The 18,727-nt window shown below is 42.1% G+C and overlaps 1 protein-coding gene across 1 annotated transcript in view; it reads right to left on the bottom strand.

Annotated features, from left to right (window-relative positions):
* Window positions 1-2,665: 2,665 nt before the first annotated feature.
* The window catches only part of LOC113886066 (TNFAIP3-interacting protein 3-like), a 35,084-nt gene continuing 19,022 nt past the window's right edge, over window positions 2,666-18,727 (bottom strand). Inside the window, exon 3 of the mRNA XM_027532001.1 lies at window positions 2,666-3,876. Within this exon, the coding sequence (XP_027387802.1) occupies window positions 3,388-3,876 (489 nt within the window). The 3' untranslated portion in view covers window positions 2,666-3,387. The remainder of the gene's footprint in view (window positions 3,877-18,727) is intronic.

The raw sequence follows: 18,727 nt of genomic DNA, 5'->3' as shown, positions 1-18,727 counted from the left end.
GCAGATTCTTTACCATCTGAGCTTACTCACTGCCAAAATACTACCTTTCTTGCTCCCAAATGTTTCCAATTTTTAAGCCTCTTTCTTTGGCCAAAAGACAAGATTGTGAGGCCATGTTCCTTCCAATCTCTATTGTAAAAACCCTGCTTTCCACCAGAAAGCAAGTTGAGTGTCTTTCCAGAGAGCCTAACCCAGAAAATCTATCCCAGAGGCAGGGTCTGGGGACAAGCAGGGCTGAGTGTAGGCATCCCCCCGGAGTTCACTGTCAGTAGAATTTTACTTTTTGTACAGAATAATTTTAACAGAACCGGGAAACATGACAGGCTGTGCTGCTGCTGCTAAGTCGCTTCAGTCGTGTCCGACTCTGTGCGACCCCATAGAGGGCAGCCCACCAGGCTCCCCCATCCCTGGGATTCTCCAGGCAAGAACACTGAAGCCATTTCCTTTTCCAATGCATGAAAGTGAAAAGTCAAAGTGAAGTCCCTCAGTCATGTCCAACTCTTTGCGACCCCATGGATTACAGCCTATCAGGCTCCTCCACCCATGGGATTTTCTAGGCAAGAGTACTGAAGTGGGGTGCCATTACCTTCTCCGTGACAGGCTGTGACTGGCACCAAATAAATCTTGTTGAAAAGCAGAAATTCAATCCTGTTGATGTCAAATTTCTGGATGACATACCTCAAGTGGGATCTTGAGTCCGTAAAGACCTTTATGGAGTTTAGGGAGTGATTATGTTTCACTTTACAGTAAGCCCTCCCTCTTATTCCACCTTATTCTTAGAATGAAGTAAGTAATTCTATTCACGGTGGCCTCTCCATCATCAGGGGTTTTCCAACATTATTCCATCTTGAGCGTATCCATTAACTGCAACTTTGCTAACACCTTACCAAGGTCACTGAAAAGCAAAGTATGAACTTGACTACTTGAGACTCTCCACAGCCCAACCCCATAATCTTTATTCCTCACCTGTATTCTGTACACAGGCTGTGTCTTACCATCTTTCCATATTTGTTCATGTTCTTCCTGCTGTCTGGAAAACACTTGCCTCTTGATTCCAAATATCAACATGCAATCTTTATTTTAAAATTGGAAGTGTGAACATGAGGGAAAGGGGGAGAATTGCCATTTACCACCTGTCAGACACAATGCTGTATACTTTGTATAATTAAAACAGGAGAGAAGAGGGCAGGGCACAACCTTTAAAGAATGGTGTAACCATGCGTGTATACATGCTAAGTCATTTCAGTCGTGTCCAACTCTGAGACCCTAAGGGCTATAGCCTGCCAGGCTCCTCTGTCCAAGGGATTCTCCGGGCGAAACTACTGGAGTGGGTTTCCATGCCCTCCTCCAGGGGATCTTCCCAATCCAGGGGTCTACCCAGTACCTCTTAAGTCTCCTGCATTGGCAGGTGGGTTCTTTACCACTAGTGCTACCTGAGAAGCCGAGTATAACCATAGGACATAAAAATCGGTTAGAACCAACTAGGTCCAAAACGGTAGAAGATCTGACTTCCAGCAGACCTTGGGCCTTGTTGTATGCTCATCGTGATACATTAGCATGCTAAATGCCACACTACCAGCGCCATGACCGTTCTAAAAGGAAAGTGAAGTCCCTCAGTCGTGTCCGACTCTTTGCAACCCCGTGGACCGTAACCTCCCAGGCTCCTCTGTCCATGGGATTTTCCAGGCAAGAGTACTGGAGTGGGTTGCCAGTGATAGTTCTGAGGCTAACCGTAAATAGTCTAAAAGTGAGTGGTGGCCCAACTCCTGGAAATTACCACCCCATCCCCCCAAATAATTAGAATAATACTCCCGCTTATTAACCTATGAAATTACCCAGCCCATAAAAACTAACCAGTCCGTACTTCAGGGGTGTCTCTCTCTCACCTTCTGCGATGGCACACACTCTGGCTATGGAGTGTTTCTCTCTAAATAAATCTGCTTTTTACCTATCACTTCATGTCAGAATTCTTTCACAATGAAGCAAGAACCTTAAATTCACCAGCAACATAATTATCTCATGGAATCCCACCACCACCACCGTGCTAATATCCCATTTTAGAAAAGAGGTGGATGAAGCTTATTGAGCTAGAGTAGTTTTTCCTGATGTAGCAGCCAAGAATCAAAACCAGTTTGTCCGAAGCCTGAACCTTCAATCTCTCTGATGCTGTTTCCTGACATTTACTGGCCTGTGCCTGGAATCAGCTGAATCTGCTTCCTAACCTGGCTCTGCTGGGATCACTGATTGCATCCTCGCTTTCCTCCTCGCCACTGAATTCCCTTCCCCACCACCGTCTCCCTGAACACAGAGCCTCTGCGGAGGCACCTTTATGCTCAGATTCCTCTCTCTCTCTTTTTTTTAATCAGTATCTCCAGACACTCAAATGAGTCCATCCTCACTTGATTCCTAGGATTGTGCTGTTTCAAAGGCCTACCCAAGGGAGGCCCCAGACTAAAACTCATCTGACCATATTTGAAAAACATTAATAGCCAGTGAGTGTTAGCTTTGTGGTTTCAAGAACATGGGTCTCTAGGAGTTTTATTTTATTTTATTTTATTTTATTATTATTTTTTTTGGATACATCTGTTTTCCATTTTAATTAGTTTGAGAAGACAGAGTTATGCTTTTTGTTAGTAATTATGTAAATACACAGGAAGAAAACAGATTTAACTGCAAATTCATGTATTTTTGAACTACTTCTCTAAATACATATGTACACAGCAAAGCCATCACCATCACATTAGGATTTTATCCTTCATAATCTAGTCCACCTAAAACTGAAGTAGGCTCACAATTTCTCATCTTAAATGATTTGTTTATAGTTTCAAGTTTACTATTTTCTTTAGGTTGAATCCATTTAAGAAAGTATATACACCTCTTCAATTCTGTTTCTAGATTCACTGAGGTGAACAGTCATGAACATAGCATCTAGATTAACTGGCTAAAGACCTAAGCCTCTACAAAAATAATGGGAACAATGTTAAAATTTTATATCTGCAGAAACTTTTCCCCCAGGAAACACATTTAAATCAACACACAATATCACTGCATCACAAATGGAGCTGAAAAATCATGAAATCATTCCTGAAAGTCCAACAGCAATATACTGAAGAGAGTTTCGAGGCATCACCCATAATTCATCAGCCAAATCTCATTTCCAGGAAACTGGAAGCTGTGATAGGCTGTAAATTCTGGCTCCTTGGACTCGATCAGGATCTCAGCTGTCTCAGCCTCATCCTCCATTCCTGCCAAGGGGAGCCATTCCTGGGCATCCGTAGTGAAGGCGGGGTGTGCAGTGGTGGCAGTCACGAGCCCCAGCAAGCACCGGGCGGAGGGCCCTCCCCCAAGCTGTCCCCGGCCCGTGTGCTCCTCCGCCGGTGTGTGCGTCTACTGACTGGCTTTCTTTTCTGAGGGGAGACCACTTGCCTTGTGCTGCACATCTGGCGGAAACTGGTCAGGAGCATACCACTGGTCGTCTGGTGGGTGCTTCTGTAGGTTCTGCACAGCCCCAGGGTCCATCAGTAGGTATGGATCCCTCAGGTGGAAATTCCAGCCGCAGTTACAGGTTGGGAAACACATCTGTTTTAATTGCCTCTCTAGTTTTTCTTTCTCCATCTGACAGGCTTTTATCTGAGAATTCAGCCTGTTCAACTGGGATTGAGAAGTCTGAATAATTTGCTGTAGCTCCTCTTTTTCTTGCTTAAGTCTTTCTCGGTCTGATCGCTCCTTTTTGAAGTCTTCTTCATATATTTGCACCTGCTGTTTGAGAACTTCCATTTCTGTTTGCATCTCCTCACGGCTGCACTCCATTTCAGACTTCCCCAAATGGTCCTCAGGAGATGAAGAACAATCCACTTTCAAGGCATCCTGCAGAGCCTTTTGTGCAAGCCCCCAAAGCCTGTGAGCTGCATTGCAGCGTGAGTGGATTTTGCTCGGAGTTTTATTTTTTTATTATTTTTTATTTTATGTATTTATATGTTTATGTATTTATGGTAAATACATAAGAAAGTACATATCAGAAGTGCAGGCTGAACACACAGATGTGTAACCAACAACCTCAAAGCCCCCCTCATGCTTCCTTTTAGTCTCTGCCTTCCCGAGAGAGGAACACTCAGCTTCCCAGGTCCTAGATCTCTCTTTCCATGACTTGGGTAAGCTGGATGATAACAGTGTATATATACTATTTGTGTCTGCCCCTTGCCTGGAGAATCCCAGGGACGGCGGAGCCTGGTGGGCTGCCGTCTATGGGGTCGCACAGAGTCGGACACGACTGAAGCGACTTAGCAGCAGCAGCAGCAGCAGCTGTCAGTTCACACTGTCTGTGACATTCATTCATGCGGTTGGAACATACGCAGGTTATTCTTATCGTTGCTGAGCACTCTCTTGCTTAGTTTTATGCTCTCAGAAATGATGAAAATATTTTACTTACGAAGGTCAGAAGAATCCCTATATCAAATGTGCAATATTTAATATATAATTAGATTTTCTAATTTTTAAATTATACTTTTTCCTGGCCCAGCTTCATTGAGGTATACTCGACACAGATGAATTTCATATATTTGAGGTATAGAATGTGGTGTTTTGATGTAATGATTACCACAGTCAAGCTAATTAACATATCCACCACCTCACAAAGTTATGGTTTTTTGTGTGTGGGACATTTTTCTGTGTGCGTGTGTGTGTGGTGAAAACACTTAAGATCAAATCTCTCAACAAATTTCAGGTATACGATACAGTATTAACTATAGCCATCATGCTGGACGTTAGATCTCCACAATGTATATCCAAACAGAACCTTCATGCCCTTTGATCAATATCTCCTGACTTCTCTCCACCCCCCACCTCAGGCCCTGGAGGCCACCATTCTACTTTCTGCTTTTAAGAGTTCAACTCTTTTAGATTCCACATATAGATGAGATCATGCCATATTTATTTTTCTGTGTCTGACTTATTTCACTTAGCATAATGTCCTCCATGTTTATCCATGTTGCCCCAAATGCTGTTGCAAGATTTCTTTCTTTTTTAAGGCTGAACACTATTTCATTGTATACATAAACACGTATTTTCAGTTAGTGGATTATATAGTAGTTAGAAATTGATTAATGAAATCATACTTGTTCAAAGATAATTAGAAGCTTCCTCTGTACTGGAGAAATAGCACATGTTTCATCCCACTATTATAATCTTTCTTTTTTGCCCTCACTGTTATGACCCTCAGAGCACTTTGCTTCCCTCATAGCTCAGTTGGGAAAGACTCCACCTGCAAGGCAAGAGACCCCCATTTGATTCCTGGGTTGGGAAGATCCCCTGGAGAAGGGATAGGCTACCCACTCCAGTATTCCTGGGCTTCCTTGTGGCTCAGCTGGTAAAGAATTGCCTACAATGTGGAAGACCTGGGTTCAATCCCTGGGTTGGGAAGATCCCCTGGAGAAGGGAAAGGCTACCCACTCCAGTATTCCATGCACTAAACCGTCCATGGAGTCACAAAGAGTCACACACAACTGAGTGACTTTTACTTTCAGAGCACTTTGGTTCTGTATTAATGAGAACAAACATTTAAATGAGAATTATGCAAGTACCAGTAAATCCTTGATAAGAAATTACTTTGATAATTCCATTTGTTGTTGTTCAGTCACCGAGTCATGTCTGACTGTAACTCCATGGACTGTAGCACACCAGGCTTCCTTGTCCTTCACTGTCTCCTGGAGTTTGCTCAAACTTATGTCCATTGAGTAAGTGATGCTATTTAACCATTTCATCCTCTGCCGCCCCCTTCTCCTTTTGCCTTCAGTCTTTAGCATCAGGGTCTTTTCCAATGAGTTGGCTCTTTGCAGTAGATGACCCAAGTATTGGAGCTTCAGCTTCAGCATCAGTCCTTCCAGTGAATATTCAGGGTTGATTTCCTTTAGGATTGACTGGTTTGAGCTCCTTGCAGCCCAAGGTACTCTCAGGAGTCTAGAGCACCATAATTTGAAAGCATCAGTTTTTTGGTGCTCGGTCTTCTTTGTAGTCCAACTCTCACATCTGTATGTGATTATTGGAAAAATCTTAACTTTGACTATAGGGACCTTTGTCAGCAAAATGATGTCTCTATTTTTAATATGCTATCTAGGTTTGTCAAAGCTTCCCTTCCAAGGAGCAAGCATGTTTTAATCTCATGGTTGCAGTCACCAACCACAGTGATTTTGGAGACCAAGAAATTTAAATCTGCCACTGCTTCCACTTTTCAGACCAGATACCATGATCTTAGTTTTTGTAATATTGTTTTAAGCCAGTTTTTAACTAATTAATTTAATTAACCCAAATAAATTTCTTGATCAGTTTTCTATAGTACACTTAATATATTTCTAAGTTTTTCATGTGAATAAAACATTGAAGTTGAAAAAAGTTTACAAGGATCTCACATGAATATTGTCTTAAGGGAAAAGAAGCTTAAAGTTTAGAGCTTCTTAGGACTTCTGGACCATTTGGCCCAATATTTTTCAAACACTTTTTCTTCCAACGAACACTCAGTGATGGTGTGCCCATGGGCAAGTCAATTGCCCTTATCTGTAAAGTGGAGATGATTCCTATTCCAGAGAGTTGCAACCCAGATTACAAATTATGATATTTGTGCAAATTCCAAGTAGTATGCTTGACATACAGTAGAGACTCAAGTTTATATATATTTCAAATATATAAGTAGGTAATTGTGTTTGTAGGACCAACCTCACTCCAGACTTGTGATCATTACTGTAAATTACCAGTTAGAGCAGGGAAGTGGTATGAATGTGCTATAAAGAAAATGTGTCTTCATTTCTGAATACTTGAGGTTTATTACTAACCTCCCTTCTTCCTATCTTGATACGGGGAAAGATTGAGGGTAGGAGGAGAAGGGGGCGACAGAGGATGAGTTGGTTGGATGGCATCATTGACTCTACAGACATGAGTTTGAGCAAGCTCCGGGAGACAGTGAAGTACAGGGAAGCCTGGTGTGCTGCAGTCCATGAGGTCGCAGAGAGTCAGACACGACTGAGCAACTGAAAAACAACAAAACTTTCAACCTAAGGCTTAACATTTCCAGCCTTAATACTACTATCTGTTAAATGGGGGTATTTTACATATATACCACATAGACTTTTGGTAGTAACATTATGCATACAGAAGTTCTTTGTAAAATAAAATGCTTTAAAAATCCAAATGACTCACTTTACTATAGAAAAGACTACAGAGAAACACTATGGCATCACTTAGGGGAGAAGCCAGAGGGTTTTGTTTTTGTTTAATATTTTTCTTTTTTTACTATTTATTTTTGGCTATATGGGTCTTCGTTGCTGCCGCAGGGACTTTCTCTAGATACGGTAAATGGGGCTGCTCTCTAGGTGTGGTGCACAGGCTTTTCCTTATGGCTGCTTCTCTTGTCTCAAAGCTCGGGCTCTGCAGCGCAGGCTCAGTGGTCTTGGCACATGGGCTTAGCTGTGAGAGAGGCAATTCCTAGGCAAGTTGATAGGAAGTCCGGGGTGCGTGAGGAGGAGAGGGGGGTCTGGGACTCACGAAGAGGAGATAGGGGTCTGGAAATCTCAAGGAGGAGGGGGACAAACGCCTTTTGTTTCTCTACGTTCCTTAGTCACCTAAAACGTTTTATTTTTCTTTAAGCATGGAACTGATGATTACACAACAAACTACTCAGTTTAAACTCTGCTCTAAGGATTCAGTTTGGTTCAGTTCAGTCATTCAGTCCTGTCCAACTTGGCGACCCCATGGACTGCAGCACGCCAGGCCTCCCTGTCCTTCACCAGCTCCCAGAGCTTACTCAAACACATGTCCATATACTCAAACTCATATGCTGCTGCTGCTGCTGCTGCTAAGTCGCTTCAGTCGTGTCTGACTCTGTGCGACCCCATAGACGGCAGCCCACCAGGCTCCACCATCCCTGGGATTCTCCAGGCAAGAACACTGGAGTGGGTTGCCATTTCCTTCTCCAATGCATGAAAGTGAAAAGTGAAAGTGAAGTCGCTCAGTCGTGTCTGACCCTTAGTGACCCCATGGACTGCAGCCTACCAGGCTCCTCCATCCATGGGATTTTAAAGATTATATAACAAAAATGTATCCTGCTTGAGGACAGTTTCCCCTTCCTGAAAACCTTTTGACTAATCCTGATATCTTAGAATGTATATTATGGGAGTGGGTCTGGTAAAATCTTTCTATTGTTAAATTCTAATCCTGTTATCTTAAAATGTAAATTGTGGGAGTGGGTCTGGTAAAATTTTTACAACCTTGAGACATTCGTTTGATGTATTGTAATGATTAATTAAGAAAGTGTATAACTCCCTTGCTAACACCAGCGAGGGTGGTGCTCTCCATCCCCCTCTGATGTCTATGTCAGAAGCTTTCTCAGTCCCTTTTCTTACTTTAACAAAACTCTGGTACACAAAAGCTCTTGAGTGATGAAGCCCGGTCCCTGGTCCCAAAGCCAAATCTTCTTTGGAGACCATGAATCCCACACTGTTCGCCATAAGCTATCAATTGTCCCGCAGCAGGCAGAATCCTCCTGGACCAGAGATCAAACCCATTCCCCAGAATTGGTAGGCAGATTCTCAACCATTGAACCATCAAGGGAAGTTCCAGAGTGATTTTAGTTCAATTTTTTATAGATATACATTATAGAGTATCTACAGTATGCCAGTCACTGCTAAGAACTTTATAGACACATTCACTGATTCACTAAATTCTCACAACAAGCAGGATTTAGCATTCCTCCCACTTTCACATGAAGACACTGAGGCTCAGAAGAAGTTAAACATCTTAGCCAAGGCTACTTGGCAGTGGGTAGGACCAAAGCACAGTTCCAAGTCTCTTTGGCTCCAAGGCCCATGCTCTCTGCACCACCTGGCACTGCTACAGCTGTGTGAAGTAACAGATGTTGCCCAAATTAAAATTGCATGGAGTTGTGACTGGTGTGAGCTGTGCAAAGTGGGTGGGAGAGATGTTGGGGCTAGGCAGAAGTGTGTACTCTCTGGAGAAACCAGGACAAACCATCAAAGGATAGGCTTATGGAAAAAAAAAAAATCTGTTGCTCTTAAAATGTTAAAACATTTAGGGTAGAATCTTCATTTCCCTGTAATGATAAGCAGTCAGGGACTCAGTGAAATACGGTTAGTGAGGCAATTGAGAATGCTGTTCAAAGTTAGTGTGCTGCAAGGTCTCAGGAAGATCGCTCTTAGTAGAAAGTGGCCTTTAAAAGGGTCTACTTTAAATGTGACCCTTCAGTCCATTAGTATCTATTTTGTGAGCATTTTAAAATTACTTGTAAAAACATTACACAGCTATTTAAATGAAACATAGAGGAGATTTTCAACCCTCTTGGCTAATATGGTCCTAGAATCAGTTCAGTTCAGTTCAGTCACTCAGTCGTGTCTGACTCTTTGCGACCCCATGGACTGCAGCACACCAGGCTTCCCCCTGTCCATGACCAGCTCCCGGAGTTTACCCAAACTCACGTCCATCGAGTCGGTAATGCCATCCAACCATCTCATCCTTTGTCGTCCCCTTCTCCTCCTGCCCCCAATCCCCCTCAGGGTCTTTTCAAATGAGTCAGCTCTTCGCATCAGGTGGCCAAAATATTGGAGTTTCAGCTTTAGCATCAGTCCTGCCAATGAATATTCAGGACTGATCTCCTTTAGGATGGACTGGTTAGATCTCCTTGCAGTCCAAGGGACTCTCAAGAGTCTTCTCCAGCACCACAGTTCAAAAGCATCAATTCTTCAGTGGTCAGCTTTCTTTATAGTTCAACTCTCACATCCATACATGAATACTGGAAAAACCATAGCTTTACTAATAAAAGAGGTTTTATTAGAAATAGCACTCTTTCTTTTTTAACTGTGAATAAAGCTACTTACCAGATTCTCTTAGTAAAGAACCGGCCTACCAATGCAGGAGAAGTGGGTTCAGTCTCTGGATTGGGAAGATCCCCTGGAGAAGGGAATGGCAATTCAGTCCTGTATCCTTGCCTGGGAAAGTCCATGGACAGAGGAGCCTGGAGGGCTACAGTCCATGGAGTTGCAAAGGAGTCTCACACACGACTTAGTGACTCAACAATAACAACAAAAAAGCCACTAAAGCAACTTCATTATCTTAAGTTAAATTTAAAAGAGCAGAGAAACTACTCAGTTCCACCTATACTACCTGGCTATACAGTTCTTCTTAAAAATACCGTAAAGTGGAAACTTTAAGAAGGAAATAAAATGATTGGGATTCTCTAGTAAAATCTTTGTTGAATCTCCAAGCAAACTTTACAGGAAGCAATTTCCTTTTACACTGTAAATAACAATTCAGCCTTTTTGTGGTTTTACTGATCACAAGCAATAATGCATTCTTGATGCAATTATTTTAAGGGATATCAAGATTATATAGAAAAAATAATCTAAACATAAAACATTGCTAGCAATTTTGATGACCAGTCCTCTGTACACATGTACCTTATCTGTCTCTCTTCTGCATGTGCTCACACACAGGAACATACACACACGTACAGATATATACATAATCCTATATAAATGGAATCATACACATGTAATGTACATTTTATTAATCTTCTTTGCAAGTTTCCATGGATATCTTTTCAAGTTTTTATTATCATGCTAAAGGTCTGCTTCAGTGTAGTACAGTTTAGTCACTCAGTCGTGTCTGACTTTGTGAGCCCATGGACTACAGCACAACAGGCCTCCCTGTCCATCACCAACTCCTGGAGCTTGCTCAAACTCATGTCCATCAAGTCAGCAATGCCATTCAACCATCTCATCCTCTGTCATCCCCTTCACCCCCTGCCTTCAGTCTTTCCCAGCATCAGGGTCTTTTCCAGTGAGTCAGTTCTTTGCATCAGGTGACCAAAGCATTGGAGCTTCAACTTCAGCATGAGTCCTTCTAATGAATATTCAGGAATGATTTCTTTTATGATTGACTGGTTGGATCTCCTTGCTGTCCAAGGGTCTCTCAAGCGTCTTCTCCAACACCACAGTTCAAAAGCATCAATTCTTTGGTGCTCAGCTTTCTTTATAGTCCAACTCTCACATCCATACATGACTACTGGAAAACCATAGCTTAGACTAGATGGACCTTGTTGGCAAAGTAATGTCTCTGCTTTTTAATATGATGCCTAATTTGGTCATAATTTTTCTTCCAAGGAGCAAGTATCTTTTAATTTCATGGCTGCAATCACCATCTGTAGTGATTTGGGAGCCCCCCAAAAATAAAGTCTCTCACTGTTCCCATTGTTTCCCCATTTATTTGCCATGAAGTGATGGGACTGGATGCCATGATCTTAGTTTTCTGAATGTTGAGCTTTAAGCCAACATTTTCACTCTCCTCTTTCACTTTCATCAAGAGGCTCTTTAGTTCCTCTTCACTTTCTGCCATAAGGGTGGTGTCATCTGCATATCTGAAGTTATTGATATTTCTCCCAGCAATCTTGATTCCAGCTTGTGCTTCATCCAGCCCAGCATTTCGCATGATGTACTCTACATATAAGTTAAATAAGCAGGGTGACAATATACAGCCTTTTCCTAATTTGGAACCAGTCTGTTGTTCCATGTCCAGTTCTAACTGTTCCTTCTTGACCTGCATACAGATTTCTCAGGATGCAGGTCAGGTGGTCTGGTATTCCCATATCTTGAAGAATTTTCCAGTTTGTTGTGATCTACACCATCAAAGGCTTTGGTGTAATCAATAAAGCAGAAGTAGATGTTTTTCAGGAATTCTCTTGCTTTTTTGATGATCCAGTGGATGTTGGCAATTTGATCTCTGGTTCCTCTGCCTTTTCTAAATCCAGCTTGAACATCTGGAAGTTCACAGTTCACGTACTGTTGAAGCCTGGATTGGAGAATTTGGGGCATTACTTTGCTAACGTGTGAGATGAGTGCAATTGTGTGATAGTCTGAACATTCTTTGGCATTGCCTTTTTTGGGGATTGGAATGAAAACCAACCTTTTCTAGTCCTGTGGCCATGCAGCACTTTAACAGCATCATCTTTTAATATCTGAAAGAACTCAACTTGAATTCCATCATCTCCACTAGCTTTGTTCATGGTGATGCTTCCTAAGGCCCATTTTTCCTAAGGCTGCTTCTCTTAGGTCCACACCATTTCAGTCCTTTATTGTGATCATCTTTGCATGAAATGCTCCCTTAATATCTCTAATTTTTTTGAAGAGATCTCTAGTCTTTCCCATTCTATTGTTTTCCTCTATTTGTTTGCACTGATCACTGAGGAAGGCTTTCTTATCTCTTCTGGCTATTCTTTGGAACTCTGCATTCAGATGGGTATATCTTTCCTTTTCTCCTTTGCCTTTCACTTCTTTTCTTTTCTCAGCTATTTGTAAGGCCTCCTCAACCATTTTGCCTTTTTGCATTTCTTTTTCTGGGGGATGGTCTTAATCTGTGCATCCTGTACAATGTCATGAACCTCTGTCCATAGTTCTTCAGGTACTCTGTCTATCAGAACTAATCCCTTGAATCTATTTGTCACTTCTACTGTATAATTGTAAGGGATTTGATTTAGGTCATACCTGAATCATCTAGTAGTTTTCCCTACTTTCTTTGATTTAAGTCTTAATTTTGCAATAATGTAGTGTCTGCTTAGCATTTCTTTTTCTTTTTTGAATTTTTTTATTTTAAATGTGATTTTATTTAAATAAAATCTGGATTTTATTATTTTTTTTTGGTTTTATTTTTTAAATTTAAATTTATTTATTTTAATTGAAGGCTAGTTACTTTACAATATTGTATTGGTTTTGCCATACATCAACATGAACCTGCCACAGGTATACACGTGTTCCCCATCCTGAACCCCACTTCCACCTCCCTCCCCGTAACATCCCTCTGGTATAGATGAGGCTTATTAACAGTAGTGACTATGCTGGAATCACAGTCAGTAGTTTCTATCAACTCATAATAAGTCCCTTTCTCTCATATCTTTTAAAAGTTTGTACCCCAAAATAAGGAATTTGAAGTAGGTGACATCCCTAAGGCTGATATTCCAAACTTCTGGACATCATGCCTCAAATTTTCCTTTCTAGATTTATGTTCCCTATCTTTGTTCACCTCCCAGAATGAGGTAGAGACACAGAGACAGAGAGACAAAGAGAGAAAGTGGGGAGGTAACTTCATTTGGGAATCAAGAGATTCCCAAGGAAAGCTTTCCAAGACACCATGACTTTGGAGACCTCATAGGACCAAGTGTGTTGGCTCGATGTGGATCAAGGCATCTAGAGAGCAGGCACCAATGCTAACGTGGGAACTGAGGCAGGACAGAGCACCCTGGCGAAACTGGCACTCGACCTAGGAGAAAGCGGCAAGGAGGAGGCTGGGCTCATTTTATGGAGGAACTTTGTAAGTTGGGGGAATTGTGCGAGTGGGTGGAGAGGCGTAGGTGACAAAAGGTTTTAAAGATTTTAAGTGAGAGGAAGATAAAATAATGTCCGAAGAATTTCTCTTGTCCTCATCCTCTCACCTTTCCTGAGTGGTTCAGAACAGGGGAGTTGCCAGATGCAGAAAGACCGGTTCGGAGACTGCAGACCTGGTGGGATTAGCAGCACTGGGATGGGCAGGCAGCAGAGCTGCCCCACAGGGCAGCCAGTCCTTAGGAGCAAGGCTTCTAGGACCAGGCTGCCTGGAGTTGGACTTTTTTTGTTTTAATTATTTATTTTCAATTGAAGGATAATTGTTTCACAATATTGTGTTTGTTTCTGTAATGCGTCAACATAAATCAGCTATAGGGGATTTGAATCTTCTCCTGGGCCTCCAAGAGTCAGAAAGGACAGTATACATACACGCCCAGCCCTGTGTCTGATAGCTGTGTGACCCCAGGGAGTTACTTAAGCCCAGCTTCAATTTCTTCATTTGCAAAACAAGGATAAGACTATCAACTATCTTCCTTGGGGTCTCAAGAGGGTTAAATGTGTTAATGTTTGTGTATAGCAAGCACTATATGTCTTTGGAAAAGCAGTATAAAGGTGTGACGAATGAAAGAGACGTTTCAGAGATAAAGTTGGTGGGGCATTTAGGGGACAGCTTTGATGCCATTAGCATAGGAAAGTAAAGATGACTCTGACATTTCTATTCGGGTTCCGGAGAAGATACTACAATGAGAGCTAGGAGCAAGGGAAGCAGGTTTGTAGAGGGACAGCGTGAAACATGTCTGATTCATGCCACATGGATTTTAAGATATAGAAAAGATATTCGCATGAAATATGCAGCCGGAAACTTGAAACAGAATGTGGGACTCAGGAATCCAAGGAGAGGTGTAGATTTTGGAGTCATGAGTCTCATATATCATTGGGTGTGATTTTCAGCTTGGGATGTGATCGGTAGAAAATTCTATGTATAAGGAGATAGAGTGCGTGCATCCATCAGTAAATATATATTAGAGATATCTAATATGTGCGTGGCAGAAATGTAATTTTAACACTGGTTCTGGATAACAAGGATCCATTTAGGCCACGACTTAAAATGATCTGTTATTCTAAGAAAACATGAATGATACTGTGTTTATGACATTTGACTAGCCTGTAGTGTAATTTCCGAATGGTGATTTTCCGACTGGATGGCATAAGACAATGACAAATTCTCTACTTAATGAGCTCCAACACACTCAAACCACAGACACATCAGAGAATTCTACTGCATTGATATCAGAGAAATAATAAACAACACTTCACTGTGATGATTAAATGAGCTTGATAAATCAATTAAAAGTTAATTTTCAGAACAGATTGTGAAGGCTACAGAAGTCTGGTCTGACTGGGCTGTAGGTTGCTGTTCAGTCTTGACAGAATGAGAAGGAAATAATGGAAAAAGAACTTAGCTAGGATTAGAAAAACTGGGTGTTGACTTATGCTTATGAAATTATCCAAATAATTTCATGACTTGGGTCAAATCTTTATATTTCTCCGAACTTCAAATTTCCTTATATAAATTACACTAAAATACCTTTGTGACTCTGTGATGGGAATGAGTGAGCTATTGCAGGAAGACATTATTTCATAGTCTGCCGATCAGTTTTGCTAACACATGAGGGACCGGGTTGGGTGGGTCATTGGTTTCTCGGCAAAGAGGGTAGGCCTGGGTGCCAGGAAACTGCCTTAGAGTTTCACCGTCACTTTGGTGTGCTTCACTTACTGTGCCTCGAGGTCTGACCTCAGCCTTGCAGGCTCAGCAGGAGGGGAAACGGATCCATTTCCCAGGGGCAGACTCGTGCAGAAGCAAATAAAATGGGAAAAAGAACAGAGTTCCAATGTTCTAATTTATAACAAGACATGACGATCGATGAGAATTAAATACTTGAAGTAGAACTTGCATCGTATTTTCTCTTTTGGCCAACTTTCACAAGAAGACTGATATTAATGATGTCAGATATTGATCATTTTAACATATGGAATTAAAATATGAGGAATTACATAAAATGTGAAGTATAAAACTATAACTGTATGACATTATACTCTAAGCTACTATAGGAGTACCATGATAAAGAAGGTCTTGGTAAAGTACTTTGGGTGGTACTTAGATGGTCATGGTCCAAAGCGTACCTCTGTGATTCTCCTTTCCTAATCTTGAGTGCGGAGAAGGCAATGGCACCCCACTCCAGTACTCTTGCCTGGAAAATCTCCTGGACAGAGGAGCCTGGTAGGCTGCAGTCCATGGAGTCGCTAAGAGTGGGACACGACTGAGTGACTTCACTTTCACTTTTCACTTTCCTGCATTGGAGAAGGAAATGGCAACACACTCCAGTGTTCTTACCTGGAGAATCCCAGGGACGGGGGAGCGTGGTGGGCTGCCATCTATGGGGTCGCACAGAGTCGACACGACTGAAGCAACTTAGCAGCAGCAGCAGTAGCAGCAATCTTGAGTGAGTGACCTAATGCCATTCTAAAAGCCCATCATAAGTATGTTATTATAATCAAGCATCTTATTTTAAGCCCAATGGCTGGGGAGCTGCTGCTGCTAGACCTTTCATTTCTGTGAAATGACCTTGTTTCTACAGGTTTCTCCTCAGAGCAACATCTTACCTCCAAGTTCTGGAGGACTAACTCATAGTGCTTCTCCACACCCTGCATAAATTTTTGGTAGCAAAACCTCTTCCTTTGTATGTAGTTAGGCAAACTGTTCCCGAGAGAAGGATGAGACAGAAAAGCAGTGCAGTGCCCCATAGAACTTCTGGTGGTGATGGGGATATTCTACAATCTGGGTGGTACAACACAGGAACTGCTCGTTGTATGTAGCTAGTGAGCACTTCAAATGGAGCCAGTGTGACTGAGGCACTGACTTGAAAGTTTATTTGATTTTAATTCAAATGTAAGTAGCTGCATGTGACTAGTGAGCAGGCTCCTGGACAGTAAAGGTATTGCGGTGGCTCCTAAAGTCACTGAACCAGAAAACTTTGTAAGTGGGCCTCAGGCATCTCTGCTTTGTGTTCTGAAGGCTTCCTGGAACTTTCCTGGTGGTTTGTTGGTTAAGAATTGGCCTGGGGTCAGATACCTGGGACAGACAATACAGGGGACAAGGGTTCGATCCCTGGTCCTGGAAGATCCCATATGCCACGGGGCAGCTAAGCCTGGACACAACTACTGAGCCCGGGCCCTGCACTGAGAACCTGTGCTCTGCAACGAGAGGAGCCCCTGCAATGAGCAGCCCCCCGAACACAATGAAAGAAAGCCTAGGCACAGCAACACGACCCAGCACAGCCAAAAATAAACAACCTGATATTTTCTTAATATATTTAAAGAAAAAGTTTCCCAGGGAATTCTGATGTACAAACACCTTCTCAAGAAGAAACTTCTCAAGAAGAAGTAGTGTACGTAGAATAGAGAAGGGTATTCCTACCTTTGATCTTTTAGTTTGGGGTGAGTAACTTAGCCGATCTGATTTTCAGCTTCTTTTTATGTAGAAAGAAAATTGTCTTAGGGTCACTGTATGTATTATTTAAATCAATACTTGTGATAAACTGTTAGGTCCACATTTGGTGAGTCCCAGAGTTTCTAGCACAACAGAAGATGCTGAATAAATGACTGAATGGTTTTAAACTATGCTGTGAGAAAATCCCTAACAAGATACTTGCTTGTTCATAAGCATCATCTAGTCATAATATTTATAGCTAAAATGTATTAACCCATTACTATGTGCCAACCAATATATTGAATACTTGTATTGCTCTGTGTAGGAGATATTTTGCAGGGGTGGTATCTAAGATTAAGGGAGGTTAAATTTTTTACCAAAGGCCACACTGTTAACAATTCACTGGGTGGGGGGGGGGGGGGGTCCAATCCATATCCATTTGAATCTGGTATCCATGTACATAATCAGTAAACTCTACTTCAGTTTCATCATCAGCTCTTCTTCCATCGGGATCTAAATTAGACCTATAGAAGAAGTAGCGCTTGGGGGCTTCAACTGCTCACATCCTGTCTGGTTTGAAGCCATCATCAAAATGAAGAGACTGGATGTATCCTAGAGCACAGAGACTTGGCAGGAACCACATATGAATTGAGAGAGAGCTGGCGGCAGGGCACAGCAAGCTCTGGAGGGGTGTCAGGCTTGGTAGCCTCCACACATCTGTGCACTTCAGCCCACAATAACTCCCAGCCCAATTCTCAGTTTTAATTAAGATATCTGAACATCCTAAAGGATATCAGTCCTGAATATTCATTGGAAGGACTGATGCTGAAGCTGAAACTCCAATGCTTTGGCCACCTGATGCAAAGAGCTGAGTCATTTGAAAAGACCATGTTGCTGGGAAAGATTGCGGGCGGGAGGAAAAGGGGACGACAGAGGCTGAGATGGTTGGATGGCATCACCGACTCAATGGACATGAGTTTAGGTAAACCCTGAGAGTTGGTGATGGACAGGGAGGCCTGGTGTGCTACAGTCCATGGGGTCGCAAAGAGTCAGACATGACTGAGCGACTAAACTGAACTGACTTCCGTGGCAGATTTTTGCGAACATACTACAGTCAGGAACCAAATTTTTCCAAAGATCTCTCAATTTTGACATCAGATTATTTTACATAATTTGGCTTTGTTCCTTTTAAAAATGTACAATTTTCCCCAACAGAATTCTCTTCTGTCAAAAGCCACTTTGCCCTACACTGTAAAGTCTCGAGCAGTTTCTCTATTTATGCTTGTAATAGCAATGACAAGAGACTGACTCGTCTAATTTTAATTTGCCACCTATTTCTACTCTGGAAGCTGTAAAACTCCCTACCTCCATCCCCCACTCCTTGTGAGGAGCAGTGGTATCACACTGGTCCAGCAGACATAAGCAGAAGTCTAGCGAGATGCCCTCTTGCCTCTTTCAATCATCATCACACTTTAACCCTCAGGGGCTGGAAGAGCAGGAACCATCTTGAGGGAAAAGCCGGGGAATAGGAGAGCTGTTGGTTTGAACTTCCTAACCTATGGAACTAAGGCCAGCAACCCCCCTGCCATGGACATGCTTGTTTCAAGGCTGACATTGCATTTATTTTTATCCATTGTAGTAGGGTTTTCTAATATGTGCAGTTAAAAGGATCCATAACTGATATGGCCAAACTAGACAACATATTAAAAAGCAGAGACATTACTTTGCCAACAAAGGTCCATCAGTCAGAGCTATGGTTTTCCCAATAGTCATGCATGGATGTGAGAGCTGGACTATAAAGAAAGCTGAGCGCCTAAGAATTGATGCTTTTGAACTGTGATGCTGGAGAAGACTCTTGAGAGTC

Source organism: Bos indicus x Bos taurus, chromosome 29, assembly GCF_003369695.1.
Source record: "Bos indicus x Bos taurus breed Angus x Brahman F1 hybrid chromosome 29, Bos_hybrid_MaternalHap_v2.0, whole genome shotgun sequence".
Lineage (NCBI taxonomy): Eukaryota > Metazoa > Chordata > Mammalia > Artiodactyla > Bovidae > Bos > Bos indicus x Bos taurus.
The sequence above is the reverse complement of the archived record's forward strand: the minus strand, read 5'-3'. Positions and strand labels throughout refer to the sequence as shown.